The sequence below is a fragment of the Struthio camelus genome, chromosome 2 (genome assembly GCF_040807025.1).
Source record: "Struthio camelus isolate bStrCam1 chromosome 2, bStrCam1.hap1, whole genome shotgun sequence".
Taxonomy (NCBI): Eukaryota; Metazoa; Chordata; class Aves; order Struthioniformes; family Struthionidae; genus Struthio; species Struthio camelus.
The window spans coordinates 14,048,221-14,061,814 of record NC_090943.1 but is presented as its reverse complement, the minus strand read 5'-3'; the positions used below and the strand labels follow the sequence as shown (position 1 = coordinate 14,061,814).

At 34.7% G+C, this 13,594-nt stretch overlaps 1 protein-coding gene across 2 annotated transcripts in view; it reads right to left on the bottom strand.

Annotated features, from left to right (window-relative positions):
- The window catches only part of PFKP (phosphofructokinase, platelet), a 46,494-nt gene that overhangs the window by 9,893 nt on the left and 23,007 nt on the right, over positions 1–13,594 (bottom strand). Inside the window, exons 12-16 of one of the 2 annotated variants that reach the window (XM_068934332.1) lie at positions 12,048–12,117; positions 9,876–10,022; positions 8,913–8,983; positions 8,410–8,497; positions 7,339–7,491 (exon numbers count right to left, since the gene is read on the bottom strand). In XM_068934332.1, coding sequence (XP_068790433.1) covers positions 7,339–7,491; positions 8,410–8,497; positions 8,913–8,983; positions 9,876–10,022; positions 12,048–12,117 — 529 coding nt within the window. Of the gene's footprint in view, positions 1–1,363; positions 1,517–7,338; positions 7,492–8,409; positions 8,498–8,912; positions 8,984–9,875; positions 10,023–12,047; positions 12,118–13,594 lie in introns of both variants that reach the window. The other variant, XM_068934331.1, reaches the window with a different exon arrangement.

Sequence of the window (13,594 nt, the reverse complement as noted above, 5' to 3'; positions counted from 1 at the left end):
TCCTGATTATAATGAATTTACATATATGTAACTTTTTTTTAACTGAAAGCTGTACAAACTTCAATTAAAATAATAAAACAGTGAAATAAGATGAAGAAGCAATATGTGTACAACCGTTTTCTTTTGTTTTTTTCATATTTTAACAGGTGAATCACCATTACAGTCTTCTAGTGATATCACTCATACTGCTTAGAACATGACATTTGCAAGTAGGTAAGAGGGAGAGAGACAGCAAAGCAGTAAAAGTACTTGAGTCCTGCCTATGACTGTACTGTTGCCATTCACTCATTCTACATCTTGGTGGAACCAAGATGTTTTGAGATTGGCACGTGATATTTCCCTGAAGACGAAATGAAGGGAGAGCTCCAAGTCTCCACCTTACTCTTATCTGTGCTCAGTGGCTGCACCCAGATTGCCTTCACCCCAAGGATGCTGTATTGCATCTCCCAGTGATGAGGCCATGAGCTGTTCTGATACAGCTCTTTTTCAATCCATTAGTGGAGCTTTTTCGCTCTATATAAATAAGCGATTCTGTATCAGAGCAGGAAAGTATATCTGCATTTCTGTGAAATCAGACTCTTTCTTGACCAATTACTCTATCATTATTTAGATGGATGGAAGGTTTGGGGGGGGGGGGGAACTGATGGCATAGTGCAGTGGTTTACTTATTCATTTGCATTAGACCTCAAAGGATAGTAGAGAATTTAGAGCTCATATAGCAGTTGTAGCTGAGGAGCTGAGGAGAAAAGGTATGGAAGACAAACTAGTAGACTGAGCTGCTTGCGACTGAAATGGAAGACATGACTTATAGCAAGTTCTGGCCCCAAATTGTTTATAGGCATCAGAGAGACTAATGCTTATACTACACTTCCATTCATATACATTTAATACACTTTAAGCCTAAAGCACTCTATGGAATTACTCATGTGTTTAGTGTTAGCCATGTACTTAATGTTCTGTTGCACCGAGAGCTCAGTCATTAGCCCATTCAGTAAATGTGGCATTTATTTATAAAACATGCTTTCTTCTTTCATTTAAATAATGCTAGGGAACTTCTTAAGATAAAAAAAAAAAAAAAAAAAAAAATCCAAGTAAGCAAAATTTTTTATTCTCGGCAACAGCAAATGCCCTAAGCACTAATGCAGCAGTCTTGGATAGCAAAACAGAGCCCCCAAACTATAAACATTGAACATTACATTTAATTAGGTTAATTTTTAATCAGTCTAAAAAAAATTACTATAAAATATCAAGATTACAGTGACAGTGAATTAATTATTTTAGAAAATTAGACATTGCAAGGTCTTTAGATATCCTGAAGTTACATATTTTATTGCCTTAATTTTTAAAAGATACATAATCTTACCTCCACGATAGCATTCAGGGCAGTGTCAGCACCAATGCTAAAGTCTGTGCCTGGCACATTGTTGCTAATAGTAGCAGGCAACACACAGATAGGTACGCAAAACTCCTCAAAGCGGGAACGTGCCTCATGTAATTGCAGACAACTTTCATAGGCCTGAAGCAGTGGTACAAGTATTAGCAATACATTCCTTGTCTTTGGATTGTTCTGCTAATGACTCCTTGCATGTGATGGGAAATTTGGCTGTCCATTGGCCCAAATGAGTAAAATTAGTGAGATTCCCAGGGAGGGGGAAGAAGAGACCCTGCACATCCCACAACAGTGCACTAGGGTTGCATTGGTGCAATACTCTTTGAAGAAATGCAGAAGATTAGTCCAGGTTAATACACAGTGAATATGAAGTGTGCACAGCATACAGACCGGAAGCAGTTGAGCAGGAAACAGCATAAAGGTAGTTTGAAAGTCATTCTACAAAAAGCCAGTTAAAGAATAAAGTTTAATACATGCTAAGGAGTTGAGAAAGATGTTAACTAGGAAAACACCTATAATCTGACGGAAATGCTTAAGAGACATACTACTATAAGGAAAACTGCTTTTAAAAAAAAAAAACTATGTTATCCTATAAGGTCAAGACACATCTATTTCTAGATTAAAAAAAGAAAAAAGAAAAAAGTTACCCTATGACTTTCAGGATTCTATAAACAGCACATCTACTCCTATGCCCATAAATTGGATTTATGCCCAGAAGAACCTAAGAACCTCACATGTGCACACAGATGAGTTAAAGTTTGCAAGTTTATTTTAAAGATTCTTTGAGAAAAGTAGCTATAGATTTTTGGGAGGATTCCAAACACTGCAAAATAAATGCAGTATGTGAAATGGATTAATGCTCCTAACAGATGTCAAAATAATAAGGGTTAAGATTGTACAGCCTGTTCCAAATCAGTAAATGTGTTTTAGTTATATTATTCCAATGCTTCCAAATATAAACTCTTTACCAACTATCATGATAGGAAGTTTTAAAAATTGCCACATATGTAATGACTCTCTTATCAGAAAGCCTAATCACACAGTATATTCCCTTTTTGTCAATCTCTTTCTGCCCAGAAGAGACTGATGTTCACAGAAGTTCAACACTCTCAATTTCTCAAAACAATTTAGAAAAGCAAATTGCTGCAGGTCAAATGACTACCTCCCCAAGCAAACATCTATAAGTAACAGAGAAAGATTGAAAGAGATTCACCTATCAGAGTTCTGCTTATGTTCTTTCTGGGAGAAGCAGATCCCATTCAGTGAGAAGAAAGGCATAGGTGACTGAATTGCAAATTGGGTTTCAAAATTCTGAAGTTTATCATCACTCCTGTATTCTGGAAGTATAATTTTCAAATAAGCACAAGGCTAGGATGCATTTCTAATTTAAGTCTGAAACAGTCTAGAAGGCTGCTGTCAGACCTGTAACTCTGAAGTAGAGTAGCCAGAAAAAAAGACAAATGGCTTTTTCACTCATCCAAAAAGCTTCATTGAGAAGCAGCAACTGCCTAGCCCAACCCAGCTCAGACAGGCTGCTCTGACTTTTTATTTCTATTAAAAAATATAGAAAGTGCACTGAGTCATCCTGGTTTGCTAAAACTGCAAGGTTTCCTGGAGATCTGCAAAACACTTAAGTTTCTCCGAAAAGCTTTATCCCGAGGTCTTAGCGAAACGGAGTTGAAGGGAAATTTAGAGCAATAACCAACACAATTAGTTAGTCTGCAGTGTAAGATATGTTTTCCTTGCATTAAATATTACCATTTCATTTGATGCAAGTGATTTTAGCAAACATATCCAAAGATTATACCTTCACCCAGCATAAGCATTAGATGATTATATGCACACATCTTCACATCACTGCAGCAAAATATGAAAACATTATCAATGAAGGGTAGATTTAACAATTACAAAGGACAAGGAAGTGATCAGTGGTTTAAAAAAAAAGTTATAACAATTTTTATGAGGGCTGCATTAAGATTATGCAGGGATACTGTATCACATTAGTAATATGAATTAACCTTTTCATCCCCTTTTATTATATTCTCGTTATTAATAAGAGTGCTGGTATAACCAAAAAGGCACTGTAAAAATCCCTGCAGTGAAGCACAGACTGCGTTTTGTTAACTTCATGTCAATCTAAGTGCAAACAGTCATTGAAAGTAATGGATTAACTGCTCCAGCCTCACATCTAGCTGTTGCCAAAACTGAACTAGATGAAAGTTTAACTGGTTGGTTAGTTTGTCTGGATTAATTTTGAGCCAGTTCAAAATAATGTGTAGTCACGTGTGCTAGTATCAACAGTGGGAGGGTACAAGAGAGTGGGAATTAACTGTATGGAGACTGTATTAAGGCAATCTAACTGTAGCTTCCTTCACTCCTCAGTGAGAAAGGGTCTTCTTGCGGCTCTCGGACTCTTTTGCTGTCAAACTAGTTGATCACCCTGCACCCTTCCCACTGAGGAAGGGAAAAAGATAAACTGTAAAGGCACATATTTGGGAATTTCAGCTTCTTCTTTTCTTCAGTTCTCCCCTCCCCCTTTACCAGCTCATACCTTTTCTTTCTATTTCCCCCTTTACTTCTGCAACTGCTAAATCAAATCCATATTCTTTCACACCTTGTTCTGTTTTATTCTTCTGTTAGCATCTTCTAGCCCATCAGTAGGCTTTGTTTTCCAGTTAAGTTTTCATCCATTCTCCTACCATATTCTGTAGCTGAAACAGTCTAATTTTCTTTTTTATACACTCTACTTAACTACAGAGTAGGTTTCTGGTTTTATTTTTATTCCTACCAGTGTGAAATGTATTGCTAACCTGTCTTTTTGATGAAGGTTTGCATTAAATAAGCCAGCTTTCATTTAGGAAGAATTTCTAGCCTTCACAGTTAGGTAAGAAAAAGAAAGAAAAAAAAAACACATTTCTTGTGTCGCACTCTGCGGTTCTAGCTGAAATACTGTTACACATTTCACTAGATTAGCAACATGAAGTTGCAAATATTCATATTTTTGTTATATTTTACTGTTGCTTCTTCTCACAAAAGTCTTCAAGTTCATGCTTTTATTCTGCAATTCTGAACAATCTGTTCTGTCAACCTAGATATAAAAGCCCTAACTTTATCCATTTCTAACACTGATACCTCCAGTTTTCCCTAGGTATTTTTATATTGTGCAATTTTCATTGACAATTGCTTGCACTGACATTCTGAAAACTGAACTGAAAATACAGAATAATGTAAATTTAAAACACTATCCAAAACACATATCAAATTCCACACTAACTTGCTACAAGCCTACACCTTAAAATACAAATGTGAAAATGGAGAATTTCAAGAAAGTCACATAGTCAGTCTCAAAAAAAAAAAAAAATCTAGATTTCGTCATTAAAAAATGTGTTATCCATAACCTATGATCAGGGTAAAACATATTCTCACCCGATCTTGAAGTCAGAAGCTCTGCATTTATGTAACTACTTACAGATCATATAGTATCTTTGCCGTTTCTAACAAGTAAGAAACAATTAATGCCAAACTTCATAAGTACTATATCTATCTAAATGGAGCATTGCAACACATTGTATTTGCAATTATGACTTGGTCTGAAGGTACCTTTTACACGCTTGGACAAGCTGCAAACAGTCTAACACTGACAAGTGTCTAGTAACGCCAAACTCTAAACAAGGCATCATTGCCCAACAGGAAAGTATAACTTACCTTATTGAAAGTTGTTAAGAACATAGACACATAAATAAGAACAGTACCACAGCAAAACTGTGATGACATGTTGGTGTTTGTAAGAGCTGATAATCTGACAGCATTGAAAACTATGGCATGTTTATTCACAGTGCTGGCAATAGGAATAAAAATACTATAAGCTAAACATGATGGACATTCATATCCATTTGCTACTTCTGTTTACCGCAATTATGAGACTTATATTGAGGTTATCAGCCACATTTAATAGAGGGTAGTATCACTGCTGCCTGATCTGAACACATGACACAGAAATGAAAGGATCCATTTTTCATTATCAGTTTGAGTGGAACACGTCCAAAGAATCAAAGAGAAGATGACTGAAAATATATTATGCACAAGTATTTCCATAACCCAAGAAGTCTTTCCCCCATCCTGCTCTACCCCAAGAAAAGAGTAAATCCTAGGTTCTCATTTGCTTGAATCTAAATCTTGCAAAGCCATTACATTTCATGTTTACTTCAGAGAAAAATCTAGGCAAAATAAAATTTAAGAACAGGATAAAGATTTTTATCAGTAAATCCTATCAGATTGAAAACTGTTCAGCTACTGCATTAAAAATAAGGAGATACTGACAATTTGCTATCTAATGAAGTCAGATGATATCTAGAAGCCTTCTAAGTATAGAGCAAAACACAATGACGAAGTAAAAAAAAAAAGCAAGAAAAGAAAGGCACTATTTTATGTGTTGTTCTACACAAAGAGCCTATAAAAAGAAGTCAGTTAGATAAACACATAAAGCTTAAGAAAAGAAAAGGTGTCATGCACAATAATTTTATTTACTCACCTTAATTTGTGATCAGTCATTTTGGAGAGATATTTTTATTTACCAGAACTGGAAACAAGGTCAGTCTCTATAACTTAAATTGCGTATAAATAACTTCAAGAAAAATTTTTAGTTAGGTTAGTCTTCTACAAAACAATGGTGTTGGGGAAAAATGAAGTTTCTAACTCAAGCTTTATTATATCAAAGGTAAATATTTTTGTGTCAGAAAGGTAAACAAAAGCAACAGGTGCAAAAAGTGTTAGTGCTCTTGAAGCTGAGAGGATTTGAGAAATCTTTCGAACTTCTCAAAATAGTATCACGTCTAAAATGTTCAAAGGCATCTAAGTGATATAAGAATGAAGTTTCATTTTCAAAAACAACTCGAAATTCTGTTCCTTCTTTGCATGAGCATCATGCTCACTGTTTTCATTTTCGTAAAATGTAGGTCAATATATATTATCCAGGGGAATGAAAAAAAAAAAAAAAAAAAAAACACCGCACACACCAGGATGTGGAATGTGCAGTTTTTTTTAAACACAGTAATTCAAGTGGGATTACTTCATCATTAGAAATGAAAATTCCATTTTAAAGGGAAATGCTTTGTTACATTTATTAATATTTATTAGTAAAATGCTTTACTACACCTTGCAAATGTATCTTTTCAATATAGCATTACTGTGGTTTCATCATGGACAAAATTTAGTCAGAATATATGGAAATAAAATTGCTCCTCTTCACAGAGGTATAATGAATTGTATTTCTTAAGCAATTCAGATAACTAAGCGTGTACATGACAAAAATTAAATTTTATTTTGCATGGCAGTCAACGCTACTTCTTTCTAACTGAGGTTAGTATTAATTAATTAGTTTTTAATTTATGTTATGTTACTGGATATTTTTAATATTTCATATCATCTCTCAATTTTTTTTTGGTTAGAAATGTTTATTAGCAGAGTACAGCTATTTCTTATTATTAAAGAAATTGTTATATAAATAACGACATCTTCCTGAAGAGAGGAATGTTAACTCAGTGTTTGTTACAGCTGGGTGTACTAATATTTTATATAACAGAGACTTTTCTTCTTCTGTGGTGCATAAATCAACATCAGGTCTTAGCTTTGGTTTCCTTTCCTCCATATACAGTAAGTATATCCTAATTAGTAGTTTATAAATCCAGAAGTATTAAGGAATTTTATAAAACCAGAAGTTCTGAAGAAAAGTATGAATAATTTGTCAGAAGAAACCTAGTAGAAGTGGTTGAGACCTAAGACTTCTCTTTTTAATGGGTATCATAAAGGTGTCTGTATCAAGTAACTTTATTGTTTCCTAGATTATATTTCCAAAGTTCTGGTCCATAAAAATATCCAGTTCTAGCCAATTTAGTCAGTTTTAACCATAACTGCTTTGTTAATAAGCGCACACACCAGAATAGACTTACATCAGTTATAGTGTTCAGAGCAGTATCTGCACCAATGCTGAAATCTGAACCCGGTACATTGTTGGATACAGTTGCAGGAACCATAACCATTGGAACACAGAATTCATCATATTTCTCTCGGGCCGCTGACAATTCCAAAAGTCCGAGGTATGCCTGTTGGGCACAGGCATTGGGTGAAAAATCAGGATGAATACAATAAGGTTGGAATGATAAAATGGGAAGGGCCACAGGGGGAGCCATTTCTACCACAGCACACTTCAGCAAGTCAAAGCATTAAGGAACCACTAAGATCTAACACACATGCAAAAAGAAAGCATTAAAAACGGTTATAACTTTAAAAATGAACGATAGAAATTTTCATTTGCAAGGGAGTATATAATTTAGATGTAACCAAGTGTTTCGTACAGCACAAAAATATACCGCAAACTAGTTCCCCCGTCTTCAGGTACTATTTCTTTCCTTTTCAAATCTTAGTAGTACTAATTAGGGCCATACCTAACAAGATGCGTGGGGAAAGAAAGGGGTGGAGTGGGGGAAGCACGACACAGTTCTCATCAAGAAGCATTTAAGCATGTTCTTCCCTGGGGAGAACTGCCCAAATACTTTCCTGAATTAAGAATCTCATAAATAGAGAAATATTTTGGTAAAAATGGAAATACATTTCTAGATCGCTTAGATCTTGAAATACAACACATAAGAACGAATGGCTTAAATAAGGGACCAAAGTGTGATTATTACTAAAGCTTAAGAACTGCTAAAGGCATGTCCTAAGTATTGATGCAGTATCTGGAACCTGCACTGAAAAAGTCATTAAAAACTTATTTTAACAAAAATCTCACCTCATCTATCCATTTAACACCCGGTTTTGCAGTTACTAGTGATTATCCTGCACGTCAGCTTTCCATATAAATCAGTGATTGACAAAATTTCTGACCCTAAAAGCTATTAATGTTGTTGCAGCATATTAATGCTATTAACATCAAATATAACTAAACATTTTACATGAAATTTGGGGAAAAAATAGTCTCTGTTCCTTTTCTTAGAAATTCATAAGGAGAAACTTCAATGTACCTCAAATCCACCAATAACCATAAGGGCATTAATGTTGTTAGTGCGCATCTGGTCAGCGATCTTCTCCAAATATTTTGCAGGAAGAGTACTAAAAATAATTAAATCAGAAGAAAGGTAAAAATCTATAGGCACCACAGCAACAAGAACTACTACGCTGAAAAGGTAAACTCTCAGACGACAATGAAATAGTTTTCATTTTATCATGTATCGATACAACTACTTCTTCCTGATTGTCAATAAGATATCACGTCACCAGTCAAGAAATTAAGAGTTTTGCAATCCTTGGAAGTGTTAAAGCCCTTCAGGAATTTTTGAGTGGAGGCCCAGACTCCTGTTTCCATTCTCTTCAGAACTGATACTTCAATATGAAAACACAAAGTTTTGACTTCAAAAAGTGTTAAAGATTGAAAGCATTCTGCGGAAGCAAGAGAGCATGAAATCATACGTAGGGTATACAGCATACTACAATTCACCATAGCAATTGACCAAAATATTGACGTTACCGTTTTGTACCAAGAATTGATCCTCCTTGACCAGTCCAGCCTCCAACATCTCCCCAGCTGATTTCCTTTATCTTTGAATTAAAGTAAAAAAGGAGGTTCTGTTACATAATTATCCAAATATTACTTCTCTTGATATGCAGCAAGTGCCAGGCACTGCTTAAGGTAAAGCTGTTGGAACAGATGTTGAGTGCTTTGGCAGTACCCACAAATGAATTTGGCAAAAAACACACAGTACACCAAGAGGTTAACTTAAGTTCTCCTGAATTTCTCCCTTCCCATTTTTGTTTATTTGTTATTTCTTCCTCCAGGTCATGATGAAACAAGGAGGCAGGATTCATCTCATGATCCTGTTTTCACATTGTCTCCCACTAGAGATGACACAAAAATCTAAAACTAGATATTTGAGGTTAGTTTTGGGACCTATCTCTCCATCTAGGCAATCCAGTGAGTAGAAACGGACAAGTTTTGCATCCATTTTCTCCTTAGAACACTTAACTGTTGCATAGCATTTAAAGCAGAGGAACAGAAGAATATAACTCATCTGGAAAAAACAAAAGCTTCCTCCTTTAAAAAGCGCCACTGGAAAGTTACCTACAGCAAAGGAAAACAGACGCAACAACTCACTGCACAGGATTGATGGTTCTTCCGTTATTCTGTGGAAAACCTACTATATGGTAAATTTAGTAGGACATTGACCAAACACTGAGGGTGGGGTTCATCTGAACTAATTTTATTTCTCTACAGCAAGTGATTAACAACATTAAAGATAAGTGAACCTATATATTTCTAGAACTTAGAAATGCAGTTACAATTCAGGTTGTATGTATTTTTGTGAAATCAAAGAACCTTTAGAATCAGTTCCCACAATGATGTCACAAAATATTCCTTCTAGGAACATGACTGAGGTGGTGGTGTTGACAGGGATACGTAGCACTGTATTATCCACATTCATGTAATACTAACCTTCCCTCTAGCAAAACCTTCAAATCCATCAATGACAGCAAACATTTTATGGCCTTCAGTAATGCCAACTCTTACTGCAGCCCTTACTGCAGCATTCATTCCAGCTGCAGGAGCTCCAACATTTAAAACTGCCACATTGAAGTTAGTCTGCAAGAAGGAAAGAATAACAGTCTTTACTAACACTTTCATTTCTACACCATGTTTGATTTTTCCATCATCTACAGATGCTAAATACTCAAATGTACTAAAGCAGTTTTCAGAGCCCCTGGAACCATGTAAGGTCAACTAGAAGGTACATAAACATATTTGCTCTATTTGTGGAATATCATAGAGAAAAACAGTAAAGACAAGACGTTCTTTTTGTTTGTTTAAGACTTTTCACCAGTTTCATCTGATTTGCTGGTCAAGTCATTCAGGTTTTTTATTGTAGCTCAACTAGGTTCAAGAAATACGAACAAAATACCTTAAGTTATCCAACTGGTTTCATGTTATCAAAGCAGTAGTTTGTTGCAAGATATACCCGGAACAGCCAAGAAAATTTAGGAAAATTTGCAGTATAGCAATTGAGCATATTTCATCAATTAACACACAAAGTAGAACAATGATAAGTTTTACATTACAGCGTCAGCCAGGTTTTTAGAGTGATTGGCAATACAGTAATAAACAGGAGCACTCAGATCTTTCAGTGTTCATACATAGTAATTGTTCAGACATTAGACTGTGACAGTTTTTAAAGCATTTCCTGCTGACTCAGATTAACTGTGTTTATATAGTCTTCCTTCTTGTAAGTTTAATGTGTGATCCAGGTAAGTGCTTAATGTATGCTGCAGTAACTCCAATGGAGAAGCCTGAGACATCACATATACATTTTTAATTTAACTACAGGTAGTATAAGAGAAGGTTCTGTGTAAGACAAAACATGAAATAATAAAGTATTTTTGGTATATAATGGGTATTCTGTAGACGTGCACTTAGTTCCGTTAGTTATCAATTCTACTGAAGATAAAACAATTATGTGTAAATGGATGTAAGCACTACACTCTGGACATTTCAAGTGTCCATATTGACACACTGTAGCTTTGGTCTATATACCTATTTTTGTCTAAATATAGGCAAAAGTAAAAATTAACTTAAGTTAGAGGTATCTTACTGCAGTCCCTCCAAATGCTTCTATGATGGGTTTTGTTTCATTTGTAATTAAGTTCATTTTTCTGTGTAAAGATTTCCACAATCTGTTATAGAGTATTTTTTTGCAATTAAAGTGGCTGTGATTATGTTATTACCTATCAACAGAATTTCTGAATATTTATCACCCGTTTAAATGAGCTTCTATTTCCAATGCAATTTTCCCCCTCAAAATTATAATGAGAATATACTACTAAACATTACATAAATATTTAGTTGAGAAAATCCAAAAAAGGATAATAGTAACATAACCTTGCAGTTGGAGTAACTGATAGTCACAAACCACAATTAAAAGAGGAATTATCCAGTGAGCTAACAGTCACAAACTACGATCAAAAACACAGATTATTCAGTGAACCGTTAATGAAAATAGGATCTGGCTGAAATTTCTTTGCACATAATATTTAGTGGCTACTTCCGAATAAATCCAAATTTCCCTCTTCATGTAACTTACAAACTACAAAGAAAAACTAAGTGTCTACTGTGACTTATTAGATGCAGTAAATGTGATACATGTGTCTTCTCTATTCTATCCTACAAATTCCTGAACTTGCCCCAATGTTAAGGAGTTTTGCCATTTCAAAGGAAGGGCTACATGTCACACTCCTACCTTCGTCGCAGTGCTTTTAGACTCTCAAATACGGTCACATCACCCTTCCTTCTCTTCATGTTAAGAAACAGAGAGCATAATAGTAATCACGAGCACCAGACACCATAGCAGTTCGGGTCAAAGATATATCTAAGATGGATAAAAACTCACGTGTCTTGCAAAAACGTTTCCTGTTAGAATTCACTTAAATCTCACTTTAAAAGTTTGTTATTAAAACCAAGTTGTATGTTACAAGCCTCTTTCTTCCATTATAATATTAAATAAGTTATATAAAATATCCTGTGGCATAGGGTTGGAGAGTGTTAAGGAAAAAAAAAAAAAAAATGTTCCAAAATATCCTAGAGCAGTCGTGCATTGCATCCTCAAAGAAACCTTACCTTTGGAAGCTCAGCATCTGGTTTTTTGTGTGACAGTAATTTGTAGGTGTTAAGGTTGTTTTCAAAGTTCCTAAATAATAAATAATAATAAGAAGAATAAGAATAACAGCAGCAGCTTTCAACTCAGTTGTTTGAGAGAAACTACTGATTTTTTAGAAACTGGTAAAAAGTATGACAAATGCTAATTTACAGAATATACTTTTAAGATGTTAGATTTGTAAATATTAAGCAAAATCCCCAGTACGGAAGCTCCAAAATCCATATTCTGACTTTACAAAAAGCATTCAGAAAGATATAAACAACATTGTTTCCATTATGTTTTATTATCAGAAAGAGTCACTGATGGTTTTTTTGGAGTTTTTTTTTTTTTTTAAATCAAAAATGATCCTTTGAAAGGAGCATCTCTTTTTTTTTTTCCTCCCTTCCAAACTGCATTTAGGCTAAAACTTGTCCAAATCCAAAGCAACACTATCTCTAGAAAATTCATCAATAAAACACGATCCCATTTGCTATGGCAGACCCCCAGGTTCATAATATGAATGAACATGCAAGGCTCATTCGTTTCCAAAAAAAGAACATAAGGATAAGATTTTTCAGCTGCTCCTTTGATGTGAGGACATGCTACCCATTTGAAATTATTGTATTTATACAGTGAAAAAGGAAATAAATTCTAGAGGAAACATGCCCTTCAATGACACTAAATCTGAGCGTAAACAATACCAGATGCAACAACTTCAGTTACAATACGGGATTCAAAATCTCTACTCTTTTTTCTGTGCAGCTCCTAGTAAATTACATTACTCTGTATAAATAACACCTTTATTGAGTAAAATAGCATTTAAGGATGAAGACTGTATACTTTACAAATGCTTAGCTGAAAATATTGCATCAGGTGCAGTCTGTGATCACCCAACCGTAGCTCTAGCCAAATTAATGCACTTTTAAAAACAGATATCTAATGCAACGACCAAAACATGATTACAGATTTAAAAAATAAACAAACAAGAAAAACAAAAACTGAAAACAAGAGAGAACACTGAAAAAACGTCCATGTCCATAAGACAATAAGGGGAAAATATAACTAACTATATAGAAGGCAAGTGAGTTTTCTAGATTTGTGAAGAAGTATTTTATTATTAAATGATTTGAAACAGAAAGTGCTTTGGTAACATAATACTGCAGAATGTTTCCTCCAACAATGCTGTTGGAAAACTACCGGCTATCTACAGACAGACTTATCTTACATGGAATTGGCTTTAAGAATCTTGCATAAACACACACACGCTTGTTACCAGTCTGCTCAAACATCACGGAGGCTTTTATCTATGTGCTAGAGAATTATCCTAATATCAAACAGTCACTAGAATTTGACACACTACTGAACCAGTTTTATTTTTTTCCCTTTTTCTTATTTATATCTGTGAAACTAAGAATTTCAATATTCTTTTTAAGCAACTCTTCCTCCAACTCCTCTACTCCTGTTTCTCAAACACAATAAAAACAGTTGGGAAAAAAAAAAAAAGATAGGAAATTAAATTGTTTAGAAA